Source organism: Elgaria multicarinata, chromosome 17 (genome assembly GCF_023053635.1).
Source record: "Elgaria multicarinata webbii isolate HBS135686 ecotype San Diego chromosome 17, rElgMul1.1.pri, whole genome shotgun sequence".
NCBI classification, from domain to species: Eukaryota; Metazoa; Chordata; class Lepidosauria; order Squamata; family Anguidae; genus Elgaria; species Elgaria multicarinata.
This window is the reverse complement of record NC_086187.1, coordinates 1,677,364-1,705,134: the sequence shown is the minus strand read 5'-3', so window position 1 is coordinate 1,705,134 and position 27,771 is coordinate 1,677,364. Positions and strand designations below refer to the sequence as shown.

Below are 27,771 nucleotides of genomic sequence, written 5' to 3'. Positions count from 1 at the left end.
CCATCAGGTCAAAAAGACATTTTGGAAGTTTTCCTTGGCTACATTTTATCATTTTTTCTGATGTTCTATCCATCTGTGGTAGAATAACTCCATTCCAGTCTTCCATCAAACACCAACTCTTGAAGTGTAAATCTCTCAATTTGGACAGGAGTCCTTCATAAAATTCTGCTTTGCGATCATTGGGGCATATACTCCCAAGGCCATCATTGACACTCCATCAAGAGTGATTCTTACCCCTAAAAATCATCCCTGATCATCTGCCAGTATCAGTTCTGGATGGAGATGTGGCTTTGTATACATAACTACACCATTTTTCTTATTTGAGCTTGCCAAGATAAATTGCAGTCCCAGATTTTTATTGGTTAAGTATTTAACATCTCTTTTTCTAATATGAGTCTTTGGTAGACGTATAATATCATACTTTCTTTTTCTTAGATGGTGGAATACTTTGTTCCTCTTTTGAACGGCATTCGAGCCATTCACATTACACGTTAAGAATTTATGATCCATCTTTCTATTTGTCTCTGCTCGTTCCTTCCTCTCCATCTGATTTGGTACGCTTCGAGTCCTCTTTGAATTTTTCCACGAAGTTTCTCGCTTTTTGTAAGGAGTTTAGCTTGAATCTCTCCCCCTTGTAGGTAAATACAACTCCTTCTGGGAGTTCCCATCTGAATCTTATCTTCTCATTAAGAACATTTGTTAAGAACAAATAATCTTTCCGTTTACGAAGAATTGTCATTGGGATCTCCTTCAATATAATAACTTCTTTGCCAAGGCTTTTCATTTTTTTTCATAATGAATCTGGAGGATTTTATCTCTTACCGTCTTCCTGACAAAGTGGACCAATACATCTCCTGGCCATCCTCTTGTTTTTGCATAAGCCGAATTCACTCTGTAGACCATCATCCACGTAATCGTCCGATTCACCCAATGCCTCTGCTACGGTTTTTACAATCACCTCTCTGAGTTTGCCATCTTTGATCGCCTAACTAACTGCACGAAATCTCAGAAACCTCTCTTTAAGTTGAAGTTCCGTCAAAACCCATCAATCCTGTTCATGTTCCAGGGCTAAAGTTGTTGCATCCGTCTTTGTCTCCAATGTATCCACTCTGTTTGTAACTGCCTGCACCTCCTCCGTCACTTTCTTTAGAGCGCTGTCCATTTTTCTAATTTCTTGTGTTAACTCCTCTTTCGTTCCCCGGACTTCCTCCTTGAGTTCCTCTTTGACTTCTTCTATCTTTTCCAGTCTATCTTCCGAAGCTTGTATTTTATCAGCGATCCCATCCATCTTCTGTTCTAGCAGATCAGTTATCTTTTGAAATTGCTCAGCAGTTGACAACTTCGAGACAGGAGAGTCCAAGGGCCCTCTCCTTGTTCCTGCCGCTTGCATTGAGGAGCTAGGCAGCTGTTCCTCTATTTTCTTTTTGGGTGGAAAAGTCTCTTTCAGTAGTCTGGTCACTCTCTACACCTGGAATTGGTGCTGCCGCTTCTTTTTTAGATTTTGGACCCTTGCGTCCAGACATAGTGCATTTCCTCTACAAAATCTCCAGCATCTGTTAAGGGGTTTCTTTTCATTTCATTTCTTACAGTTCTGCATTCGTCAAACAGCTGGCACTATTGTAATAATAGGCTAATAAAAGTCATTCATTGAACAAAGTGTTTCCCACTTAATCCAGCAGATGGCGCTGTTGTACTGTTAGTGTTTCAGTCTGTGGTTAGCTCCGGGAATCTGTGGAATGTTTTAAACAGGCTCTCAGTGCCATTTGTCTTCATAGAATTCGAATGCCCTTTAGATAAATTGCCTTATCTGGAGTTTGTATTTAACCACCTCCACTGCTTTAAAGGTAAAAAAATCTTCCATTATTTTAATTTATCTGAGTTTCAAATTCAGTTGTTATATAGTTTTCTAGTTATAATTCAAAGTATTCAAAGTATTCTGTCTGGTCTTCTATAAGTCATATATCGCCATCTGTCATGACAGCTGCTCCAAATGCTCTGCGAGGTTAATTACTAATTATGCCTAATAAAGAATTAGAGGTATGCTGCCCTTTACCTTGAGAAACAAGTTGCAATCAACCTCTCGAGGGGTTTTATCTTGAGCCTTTATCCGCCTGTAGTCTGCAGTCCCTCAAAAGACACACGCACACGGGCTTTCAGGCTGGAACTGGCACAATTATTTATTTATTTATATAGCACCAACAATGTACTTGGTGCTGTACAGAATATACAAATAAAACAGCAATACCCTACCTAGAGGTTTAGTCTAAAATCACATTAAAACATATGAAGGGGGGAAGGGATTACACAAAACAGAAATAAAGGAATAATCATAGCAATGAGAACAGTAAAACAGGCTAAAATACCAAAAGCTATGGAAAACAGATGAGTTTTCAAACACATTTTAAAATCTAAGATGGAACTCGTAGTTCGTAGATTCTCTGGAAGAGCATTCCAAGCAAATGGGGCAGCCAAAGAGAACAGGCAAAGCCAGGCAAGAGAGATAGAAATTCTTGGGCAGGAGAGCAACATAGCATTTGAAGAACAGAGGATACGAGGGGGATGGTAGAGTGAAATGATAGAAGAGAGATAAGAAGCCGCATGCTTTAAATGTCAGCAAAAGAAGTTTATATTGAATTCTATAAGGAATTCCTCCCCGATCTACCCTCTTAATTTCCGAGAGGAAAAAGTCTGGAGATTCTCCCACAGACATACTGTAGTAGGTTGATGTGGTTCGCCGAAAGCCTGTGCAGCTCCCGAAAAAACCTTCAGGCAGCCATGCCTCAGGGGGGAATTTTTCAGGGGGAGGGAATAGAAGCAGGGGGAAAGATTTTTTCCTTTTCTGTCCCCCCCCCCTCCGAGGGGTTTCCTGGCCTTCACATTTATAATCTTTAAGATATCACCAGATGTCTAATGGAGATGAGAAGGGTTGTGGGAGTAGGGTGGGGTTGTAATCCTAAATTGTTGGTGGAGTTTCTGGATTCGACTGTTCCTTCCCCTGCAGGACCCCCCCCCATTTCCTATCTCTCCTCATTTCTTGATGTTGTCCTGTTGCTTCTTCACAAATGCAGTGAAGCCCAGGCCCCTTGTAAACCTTACTGTGGAGAAAAAGAAGGAAAGGCGCTCCTTCATCCTCACCTGGAAAAGGGACTACAAACAAGTGAGCAAGCTTTCCGGTGTGGAGGCCAAACATGAAGTTGCCTATTGGCCCAAAGACCAAAGGAATGAGGTAGGCCGCCCTCACATGTACCCTTTCCTTCTCTCCATTTGTCTGGAATTGCCCCATGAAGTTGGCTGCTGGTTATAAATAGAGTCTCTCGGAACTTTCAGCTGTTCACTCAACAGCCGTAATGAAACAATCTGACTTGCTCCAAATCTCCTGTGAAAGGAAAACTGCTCAAATAATGCTGAACATAGTAGGAAATCCACAAATACTTCAGTTAAAAAATATTCACTTCAGCTAAAAAATAAGGTGGAGGAGGATGCCAGAAGTGTCTTGCTGATCACCCCAAGATCCATCTATCCAGTCCAGCACTTTGTCTCCAGCAGTGGTAAATCAGATGCCCAGAGGACAAAGGACTGTTAGAGCAATATGACAATGGAACCAATGACCTCGGGAAGTCATGGGCTCTCCCACACTAGAGGCATTCAAGAGGCAATTGGACAGCCATTTGTCAGGTATGCTTTGAGGTGGATACCTGTATTGAGCAGGGGGTTGGACTCGATGGCCTTATAGGCCCGTTCCAATTCTACTATTATAAGATTCTATTAGGAGACTGTTGTCCCCAGTGTTTTGTATTGAGAGATAGAGTGCTCCTCAACACAGAGATTTCATGTTCTGATGCTAGATCAGACCGAGAGTTCATCTAGTCCAGCATTCTGTTCACACAGTGGCCAACCAGCTGTTGACCAGGGACCAACAAGCAGGACACGGATGCTACTGCACTCTTGCACCCATGTTCCCCAGCAACTGGTGCACACAGGCTTACTGCCTCAAATACCGGAGATAGCACATAGCCATCAGGACTAGTAGCCATTCTTTTCCAGGAATTTATCCAACCCCATTTTAAAGCCATCCAAATTGTGGCCATCACATCTTGTCATAGTGAATTCCATAGTTTCATTATGCACTGTGTGAAGAAGTACTTCCTTTTATTTGTCTTGAATCTCCTACCAATCAGCTTCATGGGATGACCCCAATGGGGCTCTAATATTATGAGACAGGGAGAAAAATGTCTCTCTATCTATGTTCTGCACACCATGCAAAATTTTATTTATTTATTTATTTATTTATTACATTTTTATACCGCCCAATAGCCGAAGCTCTCTGGGCAGTTCACAAATTTTGTACACCTCTATCATGTCTACCCTTAGCCTCCTTTTTTCCAATCTAAACAATCCCAGCTGTCGTAAACTTCCCTCATAGGGGAAATGTTCCCGTCCCTTGATCATTTTAATTGCCCATTTTAATTGCCCCTTTCTACACTTTTTCCAGCTCTATAATATCTTTTTTCGGGGTGGTGACCAAAACTGTACTTCTTCTCACTGGCCTTCCTTCTTCTCACATCAGTCCGTTGGTTTCTGTTCACCACTCTGCTGCTAAGATCATCTTCTTGGCTCGCCGCTCTGACCATGTAACTCCACTTCTGAAATCTCTTCATTGGCTTCCAATTCACTTCAGAATCCAATATAAACTTCTCCTGTTGACCTACAAAGCTTTTCACTGTCTAGCTCCTTCCTATCTCTCCTCTCTCATCTCACACTATTGTCCTGCTTGTGCTCTTCGCTCCTCTGATGCCATGTTTCTCACCTGCCCAAGGGTCTCTACTTCCCTTGCTCGGCTTTGTCCATTTTCTTCTGCTGCCCTTATGCCTGGAACGCTCTTCCAGAACATTTGAGAACTACAAGTTCAACCGCAGCTTTTAAAGCTCAGCTAAAAACTTTTCTTTTTCCTAAAGCTTTTAAAACTTGATTTTGTTCTGACTTTATACTGTTAGTTTTACCCTACCCAGTGCCTGTTTACCCTACCCTGTGCCTGTTTGCTTTCTCTTCCCCTCCTTAATGTTTTATCATGGTTTTATTAGAATGTAAGCCTATGTGGCAGGGTCTCGCTATTTACTGTTTTACTCTGTACAGCACCATGTACATTGATGGTGCTATATAAATAAATAATAATAATAATAATAATAATAATAATAATAATAATAATAATAATAATAATGCCTAACATGGAGTTTGCCTTCTTTACAGCAGCCGCACACTGGGTTGACATTTTCATCAAGGTGTCCACCACAACCCTAAGATCTCTTTCTTGTTTACTTGCTTACATTGAACCACATCTACCATTTGGATGCCCACTCTCCCAGCTTGGAAAGATCCCTTTGGAGCTCCTCACAATTCCTTTATGTTTTAACCACCTTGAATAATGTGCTGCCATAGGCAAACTTGGCCACTTCATTACTCACTCCTAATTCCAGATCATTTATGAACAATTTGAAAGAATTGGTCCCAATACCGATCTATGTGGGACCTATTTACTTCCTTTCATTGGGAAAATTTACCATTTATTCCTACTCTCAGCTTTCTGTTCTCTAACCAGTTATTGATCCATAAGAGAACCTCTCCTCTTATTCCATAACCACTAAGTTTGCTCAGGAGTCTTTGATGAGGGACTTTATCAAAAACCTTTTGGAAGTCCAAGTAAACAATGTCCACTGGATCACCCCTGTCTACATGTTTATTCTGCAAAGCCTGTCTAATGAACTCTTAAAGATTAGACTGGCTTTGCCGAAGCCATGCTGATTCGTTTTTAGAAGAACGTGTCTTTCTATATGTTTACTAATTTTGTCTTTAATAATACTTTCAAGCAATTTATCTTGAACAGACCTTAAATTAACTAGTCTCTAATCTCCCAGATCCGCCCTGGATTCCTTTTTAAAATTTGGTGTTACATTGGCCATCTTCCAGTCCTGTGGTACAGAGGCTGAGCTTAGGGACATGTTGCATATTTTGGCTGGAAGATCAGCAATTTCATATTTGAGTTCTTTGAGAAGTCTAGGATGGATACCATCCGGACCTGGTAATTTTATTTGCTTTTAATTTGTCAGTAAGGTTGAGAACTTCATCTTTTGTCACCACTATTTGCCTCATTTCCTCAGACTCCCTTCCTGAAAACATCAGTTCATGCACAGGCATCTGTCCTGTATCCTCTGCTGTGAACACCGATGCAAAGAATCCATTCAGCTTCTTTGCAATCTCCCCTTAACTCCATTGTCATCCAGCACTCCAGCTGCTTCCCTAGCTGGTTTCCTGCTTCTGATATATTTAAAGAATTTTTAATTGTTGGCCTTGCTGTTGTTAGAGATATGCCTTTGTGCAAGGTTGTGCTCCCTTTTATTTTCCTCACTTGGGCAAGACTTCCATTTTCTAAAGGAAGCCCTCTTTTCTACAATAGTTTCCTTGACATCGCTAGTTAACCGTGCCGGTGACCTCTCCATTCAATGATGTAATCACGTTTTCAAGCTCTCTTAGCTTGAAAACATGATTACATGTTACACCGCCCCAATTTATGGTAATGCATTCATAACTTTGTGTGAAAAAGTCTTTCCATTTGTTTGTTCTGAACTTTTTGCTGATCAACTTCGCCATTTTGTTGCGTGTTTGCCCAATTAGGAGAGATCCTTCTTGAGCTTTGGATTTAATAATTCTGAATCATTTGCCCTTGCAAACCTGGCTATCCCATTGTTTACTCCTGACTCTAGTACAATGATACTGTTGTTTACTCTTGTTCAGTATCCATCCTAGTGTGAAATGACCGTTTGGGACTGAAACAGATTTATTTATTTATTTATTTGATTAGTACCCCACCTTTCTACCAAAATATGGCAGGGCGGCTTTGGTCAAAGTTTTGGTCATCCTGGTAAATGATCTACCCTGTGGTGTGGGAGGGAGTGGATCCCTGTTGGTCCTCATGGATCTCTTGGTAGCATTCAGTATCTGTTCAGTGGGGATGAGTTTGGGAGGAACCACCTTAAAAGGGTTTCAGGCCTTCCTTGAGTTTCAGAAGGTGATGTTGGAGGACTTTTGTTCAAATCCTTGGACATTGATCCTCAGGGTTTGGTATTGTCCTCCCTGGCATCTATATTGAACCGCTGGGAGAGATCATCTGGGGATTTGGGGTGTGTTGTCACCAATATGCAGATGACATATTGTCCTGAGTCTCATGAAGGGCATTCTTCACCTTGGCATGGCGTCTCCTCCTGGAGCTTGCAGGCAGGTCCTGGGGTGAGGAGCCTAGTGAACAGAGCTGTTGGATCTGGCTAGTGCTTCTAAGAGCTCAGCATATATTTTGTTTATAGGGGTCTCTCCTTTCCCCCTTTTTTTATCTGTATCCTTCTGTCTAGCCTATCCTCTCTCCTCCTTCCCCTTCCTCAGCCAGGGACAGTGAGAAACACATTCCTTCCCCTGCAGGACCCCCACCCCCGCCTCTTTCCTGCAGATTTCAGAGGACCAGGGACTCTCCGCAGTTCGTTGTGCTAGGAGAAAGGACGCAACAGCTCCGTTGCACTGGTGAGTGAGCAGCAGCCTTTTCTGGTGCAGCTCCAGAGCCCAACATGGCATACCTCCATCACAAGGCTAGGGGTGGGCAGAAACCTCAGAAGTCAGCACACTCTTCATCACAAGGCTGGAGAAGGCCCAAGCTGCCTCTGTCAGGGTAATCACTGAACATAAACTTGCTGTTTAAACAGACTCACAGTGATAGCAGAGTAACAGCGGATCTTAACTATGAAATACAGCAAAGACTCAAGAATTGTAAGGCAGAGAATTTTTGTTTGTAGTGTACAAAAATAAATACTTTACTGGCACAAAATAACTTCATTATGGCAAAAACAATGGACAATCAATACTCACATATGGTCATAAGATATACAGCTAACAACAGCTTTCACAGGAACAAGAGTGATCATTTAATCTGGTTACAGTGATTCCAAAACACTCTTTATATACACTTTACAGTACAAATGATGCAACACATAATTGGCACGAATAGAAAATTCACACTATGTCATAGTCCAATTATTCAATTAAGCACATCTGCAAAGTTGACCTTTTCAGTGATAGTCTTTTGCTGACTCCACACTTTATCCAGGATTTGCAGATCAGTCCAGAAATATGGAAAAAGAAAAATCTGAATCCATTCCAGGATTCCAACACCCCTTCATTTTACTTTTGCATATATTTCATAACAAAAATCATTTGTACAATCAATCACTTTTCAGCCCTGCCTGAAACCTAACGTTTCACAAATCTCCCAGTGTTTGATGGCTCCTAACAGTTTTGTAAAGACGTCAGCCAAATTATTCTGGGACTCACAGAAGACTATGTGTTTTAAACTTTAACAGTCACTGGCTTCACCACTGGGACCTTAAAGTCCTTTATTTGCTGGATCAGTCAAGTAACTTTACCACTCACCAGCACAATACTTAGCCTTTTAGTAATTCGCCACAAAACTCTTGCTTCTTGGATTTCCATGATTTTGGCTTACTTCCAAACATCAACATCCAAACATTGCTTTTCTATCTTCAGTACAGCCAATCCAACTTGAATCAAAAATAGCACAAAAAAATCTCATCTGACTCTGCAGAAAAATTTAACCAGTGCTCCAAGGTTCCTTCGAGATACCTTAAGATTCTTTTTAGACATTCCAGGCTGATTTTGTTTTACTACATAGAATAAGCACAAAGAGTAAAGTTTCTGATTTCACAATAGAGAAAATTGATGTTAAAGTCCCTCCCTATCCTAACTAAATCACTTGGCGACGAGACGAGCCCCGTTTTCAAGTTGCTTGCTCTTAAAAATCCACCGGCAAGTCAAAGACTTTTGCCCTGGAGGCAAGACAACTTCTTCAAAAACTTTGTTATCTTTCAGACTTTGCAGCTCACTCTCCATGGCACACTCCCATTGTTTCCTTTCAAAAGAACCTAAGCTTCTAACCTCTGCATACAAATTAGGCTCAAAGCTCACATTACAAGCCTGAAACCTATTGGGAGGTACGCCTTTGTTAACTCTTTGAGACCAGCGAGGAATTTCTCTTTCTTCTTCTTGCTCTGTCTGCTCTTTTTCTTTTTCTGCTTCAACAGGCACAGGATCAAAAGTTTGTTTGCTATTTAAATTCCAGGAATATCATGGATAGCTTCCCAATTTTGTTCAGCAAAATTTGCACTTTTTGTAACAAAAACTCTTCCTCCTTTCAGCAAAAACCTCCAACTCCCATTTTCATAACCAATGAATCTCATCCTAATTGCCTTTGGACCTAACTGTCTCCTTTGAGCTAAAGGAACATTAACCGTGGCAAAAGATCCCCAGATTCTGATATGCTTCAAACTAGGAGTTTTTCCAAAAATCAAGGAGAAAGGAATATTGTTAATTGATGAAGTCCAGGTCCTGTTGCACAAATAATTGGCAGCAACAAACTCTTCTCCCCAGAGTTGGGGTTCTGCACTGGCATCCTTCATAAGGCATTCCATTTTTGACTTGAGGACTCCGATCCTTTGCTCAATATTTCCATTTTGCCAAGCCGATCTTGCATCTGAAAATTTATGAGATATTCCAGACTTCCTGCAAAAATCATCAAACTGCTGGCTTCTAAACTCTCCACCCCTATCCGTGAAAAAGCTCTGAATTTGCTTTAGCAAGCCTCTTTCGGTTTTCTTAACCCATCCCTTCACCGTGTCTAACACTTGAGATTTACGTTTCAACAAATAAACCCAAGAGTAACGCGTTTTGTCATCTAGCATGACCAGAGCATATTTAGCCTTCCCATAACTTTCTGGAAACGGCCCAGTGATAGCCATATAAATCATTCCAAGAACGTCTTCATGTCTCCAGTGTCTCACTTTTGGAATATTGGCAATTCAGGATTTGGCAACCTTGCAAACAGCACAGTCCAGAAATTTCTGGCAGCTCTTGACTTTCACTCCTCCAGATAAACTGAGAGTTTTATTAAGAGACTTAAAATTAATGTGTCCCAGTCTCCGGTGAAATAAGTGGATACAACTTTCGTGAGGAGGTAAATTAAGTATACAACCTGAAGAAATTTTCTTTTCCTCTTCTGCTTGTTGGCTTCCGTCCAGAAAAAATAAACCATTTCTCAGACTAGCCGTCCCCTTCAGCTCTCCGTGCTTAGAAATAAGACACTTCCCCTTCTCAAAAAATACAGAGAAGCCTTTCTCCGTCAGATTAGAAACTCCTAAAAGAGAATAACTCAAATTGGGGACAAAAAGAGCATTAGTAAAGCTTTCATTCAAGGATTCAACTTGACACGTTCCTTCACCACTTGTTTCGAGACACGAGCCGTCAGAGCTATCCTTTTCTTTGAAGATTCTCGGAAGTTTAGGAAGCTGTCCCTTCTTGTAGATATCACAGCTGAACACGCTGAATCTACGACCCAGACACTCCTTCCTGTCTTCCTCTCCCTCGAAAACTCGCTCACACCGGCTGTAACCAGCTGAACCGTCTTCTTCCCCTGGTAAGAAGCGTTCTTCCACTTTGGTTCTTTAACTTGCTCAGATTGCAGTTTAACCTTACAATCCTTCCTGGTATGCCCCTTTAATCCGCATCTCCAACAAACAACTGTCTTTTGCAGCTTGGGCTTTTTAGAGATTGAATATGCCAATTCACTTTCCTCTCTTTTTACATTAACAGTCTTAGCCCCTTCGTTCCCAGACTATTGTATTAATGCGTCTGCCTTGCTGCTTGAGCTCGCAGCTTCAGATCTTATGCGTCTCCTCTGTTGTTCCTCAATCAACTTTCCACACGCATAATTCAGGGTTAATTGGTTTACAAGCATTCCTTCTAATGTTGTTACCAACACGTCCCAGGACGGAGGCAAGCTGGACAATACAATGTACACTTTCATCTCTTCTGAGATAATTAAACCGGCCGATGCCAAACTTTGAAAACACTCTCGCAGCTCCTGCAAATGTTTTCCCACATCGCCATTTTTTTTCAACAATGTCCTGTACATTCTGCGCGTTAGGCTGATTCGAGATCCAGCTGATTCTCTTACATATGCCTGGCGCAACTTTGTCCAAATTTCATGAACAGCATCCTCTCTATTTACATAGAATAGCTGATCATTCCTCATACAAAGAATTATATGAGCCTTAGCCCGCTCTGAAAGACGAGCCCACTCTAATCGTTCCGCTGCATTCAAGCCTTCATCGGGTAGATTAACTACCACTTCCCAAAGCCCTTGATTTCTCAAGCTCATTTCAGTCTTGAAAGACCATGTAAGAAAATTTACATCAGTGAGTAGTTCCATTGATACATTGCTTCCCAATTGAATTGCCATAACTTTAACTTTGGTTGGATTTTCTCTCAACCCTTTTATTTTTTATTTATTTATTTATCATACTTATACCCCACTCCTCAGCCAAAAAAGGCTCTCAGAGCGGCTTACACTTAGCAAAAAAGACAGTCCCTGCCCTCACGCTTACAATCTAATAAAGACATGACACACAAGGAAAAGGAGTCAAGGAGGGAGGGAGGGAGGAGAAAGAGAGAGAGAGAGAGAGAGAGAGAGAGAGAGAGAGTCCAGCAGGAGCAGGCCCCGATGTTACTTCTGCCTGCTCCTGTCCCCTCGGTCCTTCTTCTTCCCCACAGGGCCAAGATGGCAGTTTGCCCTGTGGGGGGGGGAAGAGTCCAGCAGGAGCAGGCCCCGATGTTACTTCTGCCTGCTCCTGTCCCCTCGGTCCTTCTTCTTCCCCACAGGGCCAAGATGGCAGTTTGCCCTGTGGGGGGGGGGGAAGAGTCCAGCAGGAGCAGGCCCCGATGTTACTTCTGCCTGCTCCTGTCCCCTCAGTCCTTCTTCTTCCCCACAGGGCCAAGATGGCAGTTTGCCCTGTGGGGGGGGGGAAGAGTCCAGCAGGAGCAGTCCCCGATGTTACTTCTGCCTGCTCCTGTCCCCTCGGTCCTTCTTCTTCCCCACAGGGCCAAGATGGCAGTTTGCCCTGGGGGGGGGGAAGAGTCCAGCAGGAGCAGGCCCCGATGTTACTTCTGCCTGCTCCTGTCCCCTCGGTCCTTCTTCTTCCCCACAGGGCCAAGATGGCAGTTTGCCCTGGGGGGGGGGAAGAGTCCAGCAGGAGCAGGCCCCGATGTTACTTCTGCCTGCTCCTATCCCCTCGGTCCTTCTTCTTCCCCACAGGGCCAAGATGGCAATTTGCAGTTTTACAGTTGTTTGAATTACTTTTTAGGGACTGACCGGCTTAAAACCTCAGTAACCCTTTTCAAATTCAAAAACAACTTTTGCCAGATTCCCTGTGACTCTTTACAAGACAATAGACTATTTGAAGTAGCCTTTTCCTTTGTCTAAATCCCAAACGTTCTTTCAACAAGTAATGCTTCCAGGGTTTTCAGTCAACACACAGTTTCACTCTCCTTATCAAGTCTTACTGTTTCTCTGTTAAGATTTAGAGTTATGTCCAGTCTGGGTTACTGGGCCCATAACCTGTCAGGGTAATCACTGAACATAAACTTGCTGTTTAAACAGACTCACAGTGATAGCAGAGTAACAGCGGATCTTAACTATGAAATACAGCAAAGACTCAAGAATTGTAAGGCAGAGAATTTTTGTTTGTAGTGTACAAAAATAAATACTTTACTGGCACAAAATAACTTCGTTATGGCAAAAACAATGGACAATCAATACTCACATATGGTCATAAGATATACAGTTAACAACAGCTTTCACAGGAACAAGAGTGATCATTTAAAATGGTTAAAGTGATTCCAAAACACTCTTTATATACACTTTACAGTACAAATGATGCTACACATTATTTGCACTAATAGAAAATTCACACTATGTCATAGTCCAATTATTCAATTAAGCACATCTGCAAAGTTGACCTTTTCAGTGATAGTCTTTTGCTGACTCCACACTTTATCCAGGATTTGCAGATCAGTCCAGAAATATGGAAAAAGAAAAATCTGAATCCATTCCAGGATTCCAACAGCCTCCACACTCAGGTCCAACCCCCTTCCCTTTCAGACAGTGCAGGGGGAGACCGGAGGAAGAAGTTTCAAGCTCCCAGCCCAGCCCGTCTCGCCAGTATCAAAGGGTTTTGGTATGAAACAAGAGCGCCAGAGCCAGGTGGGGGTGAGTCATGCAGAAATACAATCCCCTAATGCAGAGCTTCCCTGGGCGGAGGTGCAATTTTGCCAAAGGATGGCTCAGGAAGTATCAGGTTAGGGTAAATCCATAGCTCTGTGTAGGGAGGGTCCATAGCTCAGTGGGAGCATGCAGAGCTCAGAGCACCTGCTTTGCAGGCAGGAGGTACCAGGTTTGATCCCCAGCAGCATCTCCAGGTAGGGCAAGGAAAGAATCCTTCCTGAAACCCTGGAGAGTTGTTGCTGCTGGTCAGTGTCGACAATACTGGGCTAGTGGGACCCATGGTCTGACTCAGTTCTTCCCCCTGTAGAAAGCACAAGCGGAAAAGTAGGAAAAGCAGGCATGGCTGTAAAGGCCTTTCTAAACACACAAATTAAAGAGAGCACTAGAGGCTTTGGGAATCCTTATATGATTCCCGGTCTTCCAGCCCACCGATGTCAGCCTCCTCCCCCAAGGCACCTAAATTGCCCAAACTCTGCAAGAAATGCCACGGAGATCCATTCCCCCTCTCTTCAGACAAAGATAAGGATGCCTCTGGTTCCAGCAATGGGGAGGAAGGTGACCTGTCAGAGGAAGAATTGGGTTCTCCTGACCCCCAAACATTTTTTTTTCAGTGGAATCTTTCTTAGCTCTGTTAGCCAAAGCAAGCAGAATCTTTCCAATTAAAGAAGACACATCTAAACCAGAAGACACAGTGTTTGCCCCACTCCTTAGAATCATAGAATCATAGAATAGCAGAGTTGGAAGGGGCCTACAAGGCCATCTAGTCCCCCTGCTCAATGCAGGAATCCTTCTGCTGTAGCAAAATGGTTTCCCTTTGATGGTACCTTTTCTGGATTCTTTCTCAGGCATGGGGATTGGGCTACGCTGGGGGAAATAGCAGACCCACAAACTGGCTAATAGGCTCTTCTCCCTGCCTTCAAAGAGCCAAGCACAGAGGGGTAGAAAAAAGGGTGTTGAATGTAATGAAAGAACTCCAACACGTTTCAGACCCTTCCCCAGGTCCTTCCTTAGGATACTCTGTGCATTTATATAAATATTATATATTGGACATGAGAGTGTACAAACATTAAATATTGCCTTTTTAGAGTAAACCATCCCATCCAATCAAAGACAAGGGTTCTAGAAAAGCTGTAAGTAAATCCATATGCACGGATCTTTGTTGGTACCTCTGTGCTACATGGGTCAAGGTCTATCAAATCCAAGAGTCAAATTGGATTGTAAGCCTATGCGGCAGAGTCTTGCTATTTACTGTTTTACTCTGTACAGCACCATGTACATTGATGGTGCTATATAAATAAATAATAATAAAAATAAATAAATAAATAATAAATCATAGGTTCAAGGGTAATTCCAAAGTAACCCCCCACTCCCCCACCTAGATTTCTATGTCCATAGCTTTCATTTTAGTATCTCCATGCTACATGGTCAAATCCAAGAGGCATCATCGGCTCATAATCAGCGAGCACTCTGGGCTGTTGAAGATGAAGATACCCAATCCATAGTGAACAAGAGTTCAGGGTCTATGAAAAGTATAGCAATTCAGATAAAAGTAATTAAAGCCCCGGTGAGAAATGTTTCTTCTTCATGGTCTCTGTGCATCACACATATGGGCTCTGCGCCTGCGCAGGGCCAGGTCAGAAACTTCTCAAGCTGAAAACTTTTTAGGCGGGAACCCCTCCCCCACCATCCACTGAGCATGCTCAGGGGTTCCCGCCTAATCCCCTCAGTTCTCTTCAACCGCCTGTGGGCTAACAGCATTTGGAGACTTCTCTGTGGTATAGTGTGTTCTTATTATACCAGAGCTGAAAAATCTGTCTATTTTTCCTTCTTTTTCTTGCTTCTACAGTTTTCTATTCTTTCCTATCAAAAAAAAAAAAAAAAGGATTCGTGTTGTTTGTCTTGTCTTGGTGCCTATGGCACACCAAGGTCTGTTCAAGAAGTGTTCCAACTGCGGACAGAACATTTCACAAACAGATGGACATTCTTTATGCCTGCTCTGCTTGGGGGAGACTCATGTTGTGGAGTCCTGTGCTTTTTGCCTGAAGTTCTCAAGGCAAGCACGTAAAAACCGCGCAGATCGCCTTCGGGCTATTCTCTGGGAAAAGGCTTTGGAGGCAGTAGATAAACCGAGAATGGCTCACGTTTCTGCATCTCCACACAAGATGGAGTCTATGCCCCAAAATCCTCCGGCAAGGAGTGAAACCTTAGCAGTTCCCCCCTCCTCCTCTCAGTCCGCAGGAAAGGCGGCAAAGAAGATCTCTAAGAGAGTGAGAGAGCACTCTGAGGCTGAAAATCCTCAGAGAAAAAAGAGCAAATTGAAGGGCAAAGATGGAAAGAAAAAACCATCGAAACCGATCTTGTCGGTACCGAGGAGCCCGGTACCGAGTACTTCGATACCGAGGCGCGAGACGGGGCTCTCATTACAGAGTCTCTCATTACAGAGACCTTCCTTGCATGCTGTAAGCACGATACCGAGGCTTTCGCTACCGACGCCTTTCTCGATACCGAGATGGACGACCCCATCCTCACCGTCGGTACCGAACCCTCCACCACCAGTTGCTGATTTACCAGTCCCGTCGCCGCTCCATATTGTTACGGTCCCGACAGAAGAACCCGGCGTGAAGGCATCAATTTCTGAAGGTGAAATCAGAAGTTCCTCGGTGGATAACACTGTGGCGGATCAGAAACCTGTTTCCCCTCGGTACCGAGAAGAACCCATCGATACTGATGGACATCGGTACCGACAGCAACCATACGTCGATACCGAAGGCTTTCGATACCGACACACGCCTCCGTATGGTTACAGCCGTGATGGTTCACCGGCTTCAGTTCATTCAAGTCGACAATACGTCGCACATAATGAAAGATCAAGGTCCCCACCGAGGGGTCGGGACCATTACGCCGATTGGTACCCTCCACAATTTCCTCCACGTTACTATGAGGATTGGAGACATAGAGGGCACCAAGAATACTACTATCCAGAACGCCACTACGACCTGTACCCACGTTTCCGCCAGCTTCCTTCCGAGACGGTTTCCCGTCCACTGCCTCCGGAGGATGTCACAGACATGCCTCCACAGCGGTACCGAGGCACACACCACGACCGACGCAAGCGACGGTACCGATTACTTCGGTACCGACCCAAACATCACAACCGCGTCCGAGCTTGGAGCTGATGCCCCACGTTTTGGACGTCTTATCGGAGGAGGACTACCAGTCTGATTCTTCCCAAGAGGCTTCACCAGTACCATCCATTCCCTCCCCTGATGACATTGTAGGGACTTCGGATGTGGTTTCCCCTGCGGAAGACCTATCGCACTTTGCTGATCAAGTGCAAAGGATGGCAAGATCATTGGGGATTGATATGTCTCAACCCATTGAAAAATTAAACGACCCAGTTCATGACGACGCATACTGTGAGTCAGCGACTCCAGCAGCTACTCCCTATTTGCCCGTGCTATTACGCACAGCACAACAGTTGTGGAAGCTGCCCGCCTCTTATGCCACCAACGTCCAGGAGGCTAGATAATGCTTACAAGATACAAGAAAAGTCTGTTCCTTTTCTTTTTACCCATCCCAAGCCTAACTCCATAATTGTAGAGGCGTCTCAGGGACACACTCATAAGAGGCACAATGCGCCGGTAGATAAGGAAGGTCGTCGGCTCGATGGCATAGGTCGAAGAATTTATTCTTCAACTGCACTGTCATTACGAGTGCATAATTGCCAAGCCTCCATGGCAAAATATCAACTCTTCTTATGGGAGAAGATGGCATCCCTGTCTGGTTATCTGCCAAATGACCAAAGGGAACTGGCGACCGTCTTTTACACTGAGGCCATGGCACTATCGAGGCAGCAGCTTAATACAGCTTGCCACGCAACAGACTGCGCCTCAAAGGCCATGGTAGGGTCCATCGCCCTACGAAGACATGCATGGCTAAGGTCAGCAGGTTTGTCTCAGGAGGCACGCTCCTGTATCGAGGATCTGCCATTTGATGGTAACGGTCTATTCCATTCTTCCACCGACTAATTGATGGAGAACATCCAAAAGGCCAAGAATACGGCTAAAAAGATGGGAATTGGGCAGCAGCAACAACAGATCCAAAGGGCATTCCGCCCAAGACGCTGGCCTAGGGCTCAACAGCAGTTCCAGCCCAGACAGCAACAGCAATTTCAAGACAGACCTCCTCTGTACCAACCCCAAGGTCAGTACAAGAGGCAACAATTCCCGGGACGCTTCAAGCAAAATAGAGGCAAACCCGACCAGAGTCAAAGACGGCGTCTTTGACTGCCCTATAACATTAAGTTCTACACCTAAATTTGGCGACATCCTTGCCCCCTTTTATAATAGTTGGACCACCATTACCACAGACAGGTGGGTCCTTAACATCATCTCCCATGGCTATAAAATTGAGTTTACCACCCTCCCTCCCTTAGGAACCTTAAGGTTCTCTCCACCTACAGACACCCTATTGCAAGAGACCATGTCTCTTTTGGAGAAGGGCGCCATAGAGCGATTACCAACTCATACCCTAAGGTGCGGGTTCTACTCCCGCTACTTTACGGTTCCTAAACGGGATGGGGGGCTAAGACCTATTTTGGACCTTAGAAACCTGAACAAGTTCATCAATCCTAAAAAATTCCGGATGAACTCCTTAGCAAGCATCCTACCTTTCCTCTCCCAAGGGGACTGGTTTGCTTCCATTGACCTTAAAGATGCTTACTTTCATGTCTCAATTTACCCTGACCATCGCCAATTCCTCCGCTTTATAATAGGGGAAGACATCTTCGATTTTAAGGTGCTTCCTTTTGGTCTTTCTACTGCCCCCCGAGTCTTCACTAAGTGTATGGCATCAGTTTGCGCCTTTCTGAGGACTCGAGGAGGAGAGATTTACCCTTACCTAGATGACTGGCTGATAGTGGCTAGTACAGAGCAGGAAGCTACCCGTAACACCCACTTCACCATCAACCTTCTTAACAAATTAGGCCTGTGCATCAACAAAGAAAAATAAAATTTTCAGCCAACTCAAAAAATTAAATTCCATGGAGCAATTCTGGACTCAACCCGCTCCAGGGCTTTCCTTCCGGAGGACAGAGCTACAGCATTAATTAGGCTTGCGCTCAAACTCTTTCACTCCAAGACAACATTTGCTTTCCAGGTGCAAAGACTACTAGGTCTCATGGCAGCTACTGTCAGCGTCATCCCTTGGGCGCGCTTGCACATGAGACCTCTTCAGTTGTGCCTTCTGCGGGAATACAACAATACAATGGACGCTCATCGAGTGAAATTGTCGCTCCCTACGAACGTGAAGGACACCCTCCTTTGGTGGACGGATCTGTCCAATATTATGCAGGGCCTGGACTTCAGACCTCCACTGCCATCGCATCATCTGATGACAGATGCCTCCCTCTTGGGCTGGGGAGCCCATTGTGGGAACCTTACTATCCAGGAACGTTGGAGCCCCTCCGACAGGAAGAGGCATATAAACATCCTAGAACTGATGGCCATTCAAAAAGCACTGTATGCCTTTCAGCAGGCCTTGTCAGGACATATCCAAATCCATACAGACAACGTGGCTGCTGTTTGGCATATAAACAAACAAGGTGGAACACGGTCTATGGACCTGATTACCCTAACGTTGGACATTTGGCACTGGGCTATCGCCCACGACATGACCTTATCGGCCATTCATATCGCAGGCCAGGACAATATTCTCGCGGACAACCTCAGCCGCACCTTCGTGGACACGCACGAGTGGCAGATGAAAGACTCAGTTCTTGACACGATCTTTCAGGCATGGGGGCAGCCTGTGATAGACTTATTCGCGTCACCGGAGAACGCCATCTGCAACCAATTCTGCACATGGGCGGGTCACGGGACAGGATCCCTAGGAGACGCCTTCGAGAGGACGTGGACAGGACAGCTCCTGTACCTGTTCCCCCCCCATACCACTCCTATCCAAGGTGATCCTGAAGTTGCGCACAGACAACGCCAACGCCATATTAGTAACACCTTGGTGGCCAAGGCAGCCGTGGTTCACTCCGCTACTCAAACTGTCCTCAGCGGAGTTTATCAGACTGCCCCAATGCAACGACTTGATCTCCAAGGAGAAAGGACTCATTCTCCATCCAGATGTCCGGTCCCTGAACCTAACTGCTTGGAGAATCAGACAGCAATAGATAATCTATCCCTGCCTGCTGACGTATGGGACATTATTCTAGCGGCCAGGAAACCAGCCACTAGAATATCATACGCTAAAAAGTGGGAAGTTTTTTCTGCTTTTGCCTTTAGCAGGAATGAAAACCCAATTACGGCACCTTTACCCATTGTACTTTCATTTCTTTTTTCTTTATTTAAAAAAGGACTCAAGTTCTCGTCACTTAGAGTTTATTTGGCAGCTATTTCTGCCTCCCACCGTTGGGTTCAGGGCTGTTCAGTCTTCACCCACCCTTTAACAAAACGTTTCATGAAGGGTATGAAGAATACCATCCCACCTATTCGTTCCTTTGTTCCTCAATGGAGCCTTTCCGTGGTGCTCAAAGCACTAGCTGCAAAACCCTTTGATCCATTAGCAAAGACGGACTTACATCTATTGACTTTTAAAGTGGCATTCCTCGTTGCCATCACGTCTGCTAGACGTGCATCAGAGTTAGCAGCACTACGTATGGACTCACCTTATACGGTGTTTCAAGCTGACAAAGTGGTCCTTAGACCAGACCCAGCCTTTCTTCCAAAGGTGGTGTCCTCTTTTCACCTTAGCCAGGATATTACTTTGCCAAGTTTTTTTCCGTCACCGTCTTCTCCCCTCGAGTCGACTCTGCACACCCTGGACGTGAGACGCGCTCTCGCTTTCTACCAGTCCAGAACAGCAACTCTCCAGAGATCCCAAAGACTCTTTGTTTGTTATGGGGGCAAACAAAAGGGACTCCAAGCATCTCCGCAGAGAATATCTGCTTGGGTTGTTCAAACTATTAAATTAGCTTATGAACTCGCTGGCTCCCGTTGGAGGGAAAAGTGCGCTCTCACTCCACAAGAGGAGTGGCCACTTCTACAGCCTTTGAAAAGGGGATCGCGTTACCAGACCTATGCAAAGCGGCTACCTGGTCGACATCTTTGACATTCGCCAGTCACTACCGCCTGGACATCAGGGTGCGCAGAGACTGTGCTTTTGGGCGCGCCGTCTTATCGGCGATTTTATGACTACTCTTTCATCAACTGACACCACCCACCTCCAGTAAGTCAGCTTGTTAATCGCCCATATGTGTGATGCACAGAGACCACGAAGAAGAAAGACAGGTTGCTTACCTGTAACTGTAGTTATTCGAGTGGTCATCTGTGCAGTCACACAACCCTCCCACCATCCCCATTATGGTGTCATTAAGTTTTTGATCACCTGGTGGTTCTCCTCAATGAGACTGTCTAGGCGGTTTCAGGAACTGAGGGGATTAGGCGGGAACCTCTGAGCATGCTCAGTGGATGGTGGGGGAGGGGTTCCCGCCTAAAAAGTTTTCAGCTTGAGAAGTTTCCGACCTAGCCCTGCGCAGGCGCAGCAGAGCCCATTTGTGTGACTGCACAGATGACCACTCGAAGAACTACAGTTACAGGTAAGCAACCTGTCTTTCTCGCAGCTCAGACAGAGGAAAGACCCAAACATGAAGGGTTACAGGCAGTGTATGACTGACAATGAAAGATTGACCTTAAAGACAGTGTTCCCAGCCAAGGCTTTCAGCTTGGGCATCAGCTTAAAAGCAAGGGTGGGGTTGCAATAACACCTCTCCGAACTGGACACGGGGTCTTAGCCCATAAGCAAAACTGACGCCAGGTAGAGGATTTCTATTCCAGACATATCAATCAATCAATCAAATTTATTATGGCTAACAGCCAGCATGTCGGAATACAGTTAAAATACAGTTAAAATAGATAAAATAGATAAAGTCTACTTCTCCTATCTCACACGGGCAAATCCGCTTGCTATAAGGGATTTTTTTGAATCTACCTTCCAACAGTGCGGACGGTAAAACATTGAATTTGGCTAGCATAAATGCCTTTCTAAGTTTGGGGATGGTCAGATTTATCAAATAGTTAGAAGGTGCAAATGACGCTCTATTATCCCTAAAAGCAGGGTATAATGCTGCTTGGCTTAAATGAGTTTGGAATTCAATATCTCGAATTCGCTGTGAAATACCTATTTTTGCTTTAGCGTACCCTTGGGTTAGGATGGCAATTGTAGAGAAGCCTAAAGTTAATAATTCCATATTTAGTAGCTTTTTCCACTTTGATTTAAAGGAGTCAATTAGTGTAAGTGGAGCCAATCCAACAGGCGCAAACATAATTTTTAAACAAAAATGGAATTTGCGCAACCATATGCAGGCCTCTATTGAAATTTGCCCTGCCTCTAACTGTATAATTGCATTTGGAACACAGCTTGGAATACCAAATATTGCTCTCAGAAATGTAGTTTGCATAGCCTTCAATGAAACAAGGTTTTCAAATACACATACTTCTTCTTCGTGGTCTCTGTGCATCATACAAAATGGGCTCTGCGCCTGCGCGGAGTCTCGATCGGGAAAAAACTTCTATAGCTGAGGCGTTTTTGGCGGGAACCCCTCCTCCATGCTCGGAGTGCGCATGCGCAAGCTGAGGGGTTCCCGCCCAGAAGCTCAGTTCTCTTTCGACTGCCATTGTGGTGACCTCGTTGGGAAAATTCTCTGTAGAAAATAAAATTGTAAGAGGCGTTTTATTCTTCTTCTTTGTTCTATCCTTCTCATATTTCTACTTTATTATTATTATTGTTATTTTACAATTTTCTTTTCCTATTTTTTCGCGAAAGGCGAAAACGCCCGAAAGGGCGCATGGCCCTCAAGGCCCCGTTCAGGAAGTGTACGAAGTGTGGAAGTAAACTTCCCCCCTCAGACGGACACTCCTTGTGCCTTTTGTGTTTGGGTGAAGCCCATATTGTCGAGACCTGTCGTTTTTGCCAAGCTTTTTCCAAGCAAACACGACGACACAGGTCAGATAGGCTGAAAGCCCTGCTTTGGAGCAAAGTCTTACAATCAGTCGAAAAACCCTTGACATCGACTTCCAGCACTATGGAGCCTGTTGAACCTCCCCCAAAATCTCCTTTATTGGCTCAGGAACAACAGCCGGAGATACCTGTGACGCCTGGGAGAAGTGTTACGCTTTCCATTGCCAAACAATTAGCAAAGAAAGCAAAAAAGGGCAAAGCATACTGCCTCATAACCAGAGGAGTGCAGGAAAAAGAGATATAAAAAAATCTCTTAAAAAGAGTGTGCCGAACCCTACTCGGCCGTCTTCTCCTCCTCTGATGAAAACCAGAGGAGTGCAGGAAAAAGAGAAATAAAAAATCTCTTAAAAAGAGTGTGCCGAACCCTACTCGGCCGTCTTCTCCTCCTCTGATGACTAATATACCGATGTCGACGGTCGATACCGTACAAATCCCCATCGACATCAAGGAATAATCCTTTGCCGCAAACTTCGGCGGCCGAGGCTTCAGCATCGATGTCGATACCGGCACAACCTCTGCCACCTCCGCCGCCACTTCTGTTGTCGCCTATACCGACACTAAGACCGCAGTCGGCACACGGTCCGAGATTGACTTCAACGTCTGAAGGGGAAATCAGAGACATTTCTCCCACTCCTATACCCCCTGGTCAGATGCGACCTGAGGACAGGCGCTATAGACACGACTCCCCAGAGTCCATATTACTATGACAGACCACCGCTGTCGTGAGACAGGTCCCATTCACCACACCATGAGAGATGGGAACGGTATCCTTGCAGTGACCAATATTACGGTTGAGACATGTATTATCAAAGACCTTATGAAGGACAGTGGGGATATTCTCCCCAAGCCTATCACGCCCGACTACCATACTATGGGGGACATCCACGGGCTGAACCTGTAGCTAGACCGTCCGCTACAATGCCTAACCCTCAATCCAGTCTCATCGATGCCAGTACACAGCCAATGCAACCGCCTTCAACTCTACCTCCCAGTATACAGGCATCCCAACCACAACAACCGGAACCACTCATTCACATGCCGGTTCCTAGAGTCAATTCTCCATCGTCTCCTCACGACGATTATGAGTCTGATTCTTCATCTTCGTTGTCGGCACGACCATCCATTGCGTCCCCAGATATAGAGGTCGCTCCACAAGGGGGCACCTCTCCATCAGAGGATTTGGGTCATTTTTCCGACCAGATTATTAGAATGGCTCAAGCATTAGGTCTACAAGTCGAACAATCCACATCCTCGATACAGGATCCGGTCTTCGACTCCATCCCCTCCGATACCTCAAAACCAGTGGCCATCCCTATGTTACCAGCCTTACTGGAAACTATTAAACAATCTTGGAAGTCACCTTCGACTGCCCCGCCAACATCTAAGAGACTAGAAGGGATGTACAAGGTCCAGAACGCAGATGTCCAGTTCCGGTTTGAGCATCCGCCTCCGAACTCCATCGTCGTCGAGGCCGCTCAGGGAAAAAGCAGGCATCAGCATTCATCACCTGTCGATAAAGAGGGACGTCGTTTAGACCTCCTAGCACGCAGGTTATACGCTTCCTCATCCTTAGGCTTAAAAATTACAAATTACCAAGCAGCAATGTCGAGTTACCAATTACTGCTATGGGACAAGATGGAGAAATTGATGGAACACTTACCTGACGACAAGAAGCATTTGGCTAGACTCTTCTATTCCGAAGCTTCACAGCTATCCCGTCAGCAGATACATACCTCCAAACACCAGGTTGATTGTATCGCAAAGACTCTGACAGGAACCATAGCACTCCGTCGACATGCTTGGCTCCGCTTGGCGGGCCTTTCTCAAGAGGCTCGCTCTAGAATAGAGGACTTACCATTCAACGGTATCGGGCTTTTCAGTGCCGACACCAACAATTCCCTCGATACCGTACAAAAGGCGAGAACAGCCCGCCGTATGGCATTCAACCAACCCCAACAACAATTCCAACGACGCTGGGTCCGACCACGTTCTTCATATTACCCTAATAGGCAACCTCTCGCAGGAGTGACGCAGGTTTTAAACGGCGTCTTTGATTCCCTGCCTACACCTGTAAATAATCCCATTACTTTCTTTAATGATAGATTCTCCCACTATTACCATCAATGGGAGACTATCACTACCGACACATGGGTCCTCTCTATAATACGAAGAGGATACCTCATAGAATTTTAAACCCTCCCTCTTCTCAGTAATGTAAGGGTTACACCGCCTACGGTACCTCTACTCCAGGAGGTCGACATGCTCCTTAGCAAAGGCGCCATTGAACCCGTTCCATGGAGTCACTTTAAAAAGGGTTTCTACTCTAGGTACTTTACCGTACCAAAAAGAGATGGAGGAATTCGCCCTATTTTGGATTTGCGTTTGTTAAATTTACATATCACAACCAAAAAGTTTAGAATGGTTTCTTTGGCTTCCATTATCCCACTATTACTTAAAGGGCAATGGTTTGCATCCATTGATCTTTGCGATGCCTACTTCCACATCGCGATGGAGGGCACATACCGAAGATATTTACGTTTTATAATTGGCCATAACATCTTTCAATACAGAACTCTCCCTTTCGGCTTATCCACAGCCCCAAGGGTCTTTTCAAAATGTATGTCTACCATCTGTGCCCACCTTCGTCTCAACGGTGTAGAAGTTTTTCCCTATCTTGATGATTGGCTTATTGTAACACCAACAAAACAACAACTTCAAAATTCGATACAAATTACTTGCAGTCTATTATGTAAATTAGGCCTCTATATCAACTATGAAAAATCCCAATTAAACCCCTCACAGGTCATTCAGTTCATCGGGGGGATTCTCGATTCCGTATCCGCCCGAGCCTTCCTACCGGCCTCTCGATGCACACGCATCATCCATCTTGCTCAGACTTTTCGACGTCGAACCCACATATCGGCGTTCAAAGTACAGCAGTTATTAGGCCTTATGGCCTCCACCATGGCAGTGGTTCAATATGCCCGCCTAAAGATGCGACCACTTCAATCTTGATTTCTGAAACACTTCAATCCTCAAAAAGACTCAAAAAATCTCTTACTGTACCCTCCGACAAGAGTAAAAGACTCTCTTGTATTGTGGACGGTAATCGACCATCTAACACAGGGAATCCCGTTCAGTCAAGAACAACCAACAAAGATACTGACAACGGATGCGTCAATGAATGGTTGGGGCGCACATTTAAGCTCCCTAACTGTCCAGGGCTTATGGTCCAAGAAGGAAGCCAGACAGCATATAAATCTTCTCGAACTGCGAGCAGTTCAAAGAGCTCTCGTTGCGTTCGAATCCCAGATTACAGGACTTTTTATACAGATAGCCACAGACAATACCACAGTGTTTTCGTATCGGAACAAGGAGGGTGGCACCAAATCGGAACGTCTTCTAAAGTTGACAATGAAAATCTTTGACTGGTGCATCCCAAGACATGTCACTTTCACTGCCATCCATATTGCCAGCACCGAAAACACACTAGCCGATTTCTTAAGTCGTTCCCATCATCTGGCACACGAGTGGCAACTCAGCAAGACTGTAGCCAAATCAATATTCCAAACATGGAACACGACAGACATCGACCTTTTTGCCACAGAGACAAACAAAATCATTTGCAATTTTTGCAGCCGAACAGGTCTAGGCAAGAACTCCTTGGGCAACGCCTTCACACTGCAATGGACGAACGCCCTCTTTTATGCGTTTCCTCCTTTTCTCATCATACCCAGAGTGATTGCCAAGATAATAGCCAACAAGACCAATTGTATCTTGATCACTCCCTGGTGGCCGAGGCAAACGTGGTTTGCCGCACTTCTATGGTTGTCGAACAGTCGATACAGACAGCTTCCACTGTTACCAACACTGCTGACACAACAACAAGGCATAATCAGACACCCCAATCTACAATCCCTGAGGTTAACAGCATGGAACATTCAGTTCTCCAATCTGATGTAACTTCCACTCGATTGCAAGACATCCTAGAAGCAGCTAGGAAACCATCCACTCGGAAGTCGTATACACAAAAGTGGACTACCTTTGAGAAATTTGCCAAAGATAACAATTTCAACCCTTTCTCTTTCACCATGGACCAAATTCTCACATTTCTGTTATCCCTCCCAGAAAAGGGCTTATCAACGTCTTCCATATGCGTATATCTATCAGCAATATCATCAATCCGGTCCAATATAGAAAATTCAACTGTGTTTTCACATCCTCTGTCAAAACGCTTTTTGAAGGGACTCAATAATTTAACTCCACCAATCCGTGCACGTATACCATCCTGGAGCATCTCAGTTGTATTAAATTCATTAACTTCAAAACCGTTCGAACCACTAGCCGCAACAGACCTCAGGTTACTCTCCTTTAAAACGGCCTTTTTAATAGCCATTACTACGGCTCGGAGATCGAGTGAGCTTGCAGCTCTCCGTATAGATCCCCCTCATCTAACTTTCCATAGGGATAAAGCCATATTAAGGCCTGACATAGCCTTTCTGCCCATGGTGGTTTCAGAATTCCATCTGAATCAGGACATTGTTCTTCCTGCGTTTTTTCCTTCTCCATCATCACAGATGGAAATTACCCTCCATACACTGGACGTACGAAGGACGTTAGCTTTTTATAAGCAGCGTACAGAACCTTTTCGCAAGTCACCCCGTTTGTTTGTCACCTACTCGGGACAACATAAGGGTATGCCTATTTCATCTCAAAGACTTGCACGATGGATCGTTGAGACTATCAAGCTGGCATACCAACTTGCCAAACTCCCTCTGGACACAAATGTCCAAGCCCATTCTACAAGGGCGATGGCCACCTCGACAGCCTTCGGCAAGGGCATCTCCATCCCTGAACTTTGCCGCGCTGCAACTTGGTCGAAGCCATCGACTTTCGTGAAGCACTATCGCTTGGACACGAGAGCGAGAGCCGACTGCTCTTTCGGGAGGGCTGTTCTTTCATCGATATTGACATAAGGACACCGACCCACCTCCTGAAAGTCAGCTCGCTAATCTCCCATTTTGTGTGATGCACAGAGACCACGAAGAAGAAATGCAGGTTGCTTACCTGTAACCGTAGTTCTTCGAGTGGTCATCTGTGCAGTCACACAACCCACCCACCGTCCCCACTTCAGTGTAATAGGTATAGTAACTTATGTCTTTCTTAATAACATATATATATATATATATATATATATATATATATATACGGGTAGTTACCCTAGGGATATAGTAACATTGTTTTGACAAAACTTTATTTCGGTATCGACACCTTCATCGATACTAACATTTAATACTACTGTAAGGACACTGGGTTCGGCATCGATGTCTCCATCGATGCCGGCAGCTTTTATTTTTGCTCGGTTTCGAGGCCACAATGTCGGTCTCCATGAACTGAGCTTCTGGGCGGGAACCCCTCAACTTGCGCATGCGCACTCCGAGCGTGGAGGAGGGGTTCCCGCCAAAAATGCCTCAGCTATAGAAGTTTTTTCCCGATCGAGACTCCGCGCAGGCGCAGAGCCCATTTTGTGTGACTGCACAGATGACCACTCGAAGAACTACGGTTACAGGTAAGCA

General features: G+C 44.8%; 2 protein-coding genes across 2 annotated transcripts in view; both read left to right on the top strand.

The window, feature by feature from the left end:
• The window catches only part of KDM8 (lysine demethylase 8), a 402,374-nt gene that overhangs the window by 71,771 nt on the left and 302,832 nt on the right, over positions 1 to 27,771 (top strand). The window lies entirely within an intron of this gene.
• Positions 1 to 27,771, top strand: part of IL4R (interleukin 4 receptor) — a 68,446-nt gene that overhangs the window by 20,033 nt on the left and 20,642 nt on the right. Inside the window, exon 5 of the mRNA XM_063143411.1 lies at positions 3,069 to 3,226. Coding sequence (XP_062999481.1) covers positions 3,069 to 3,226 — 158 coding nt within the window. The remainder of the gene's footprint in view (positions 1 to 3,068; positions 3,227 to 27,771) is intronic.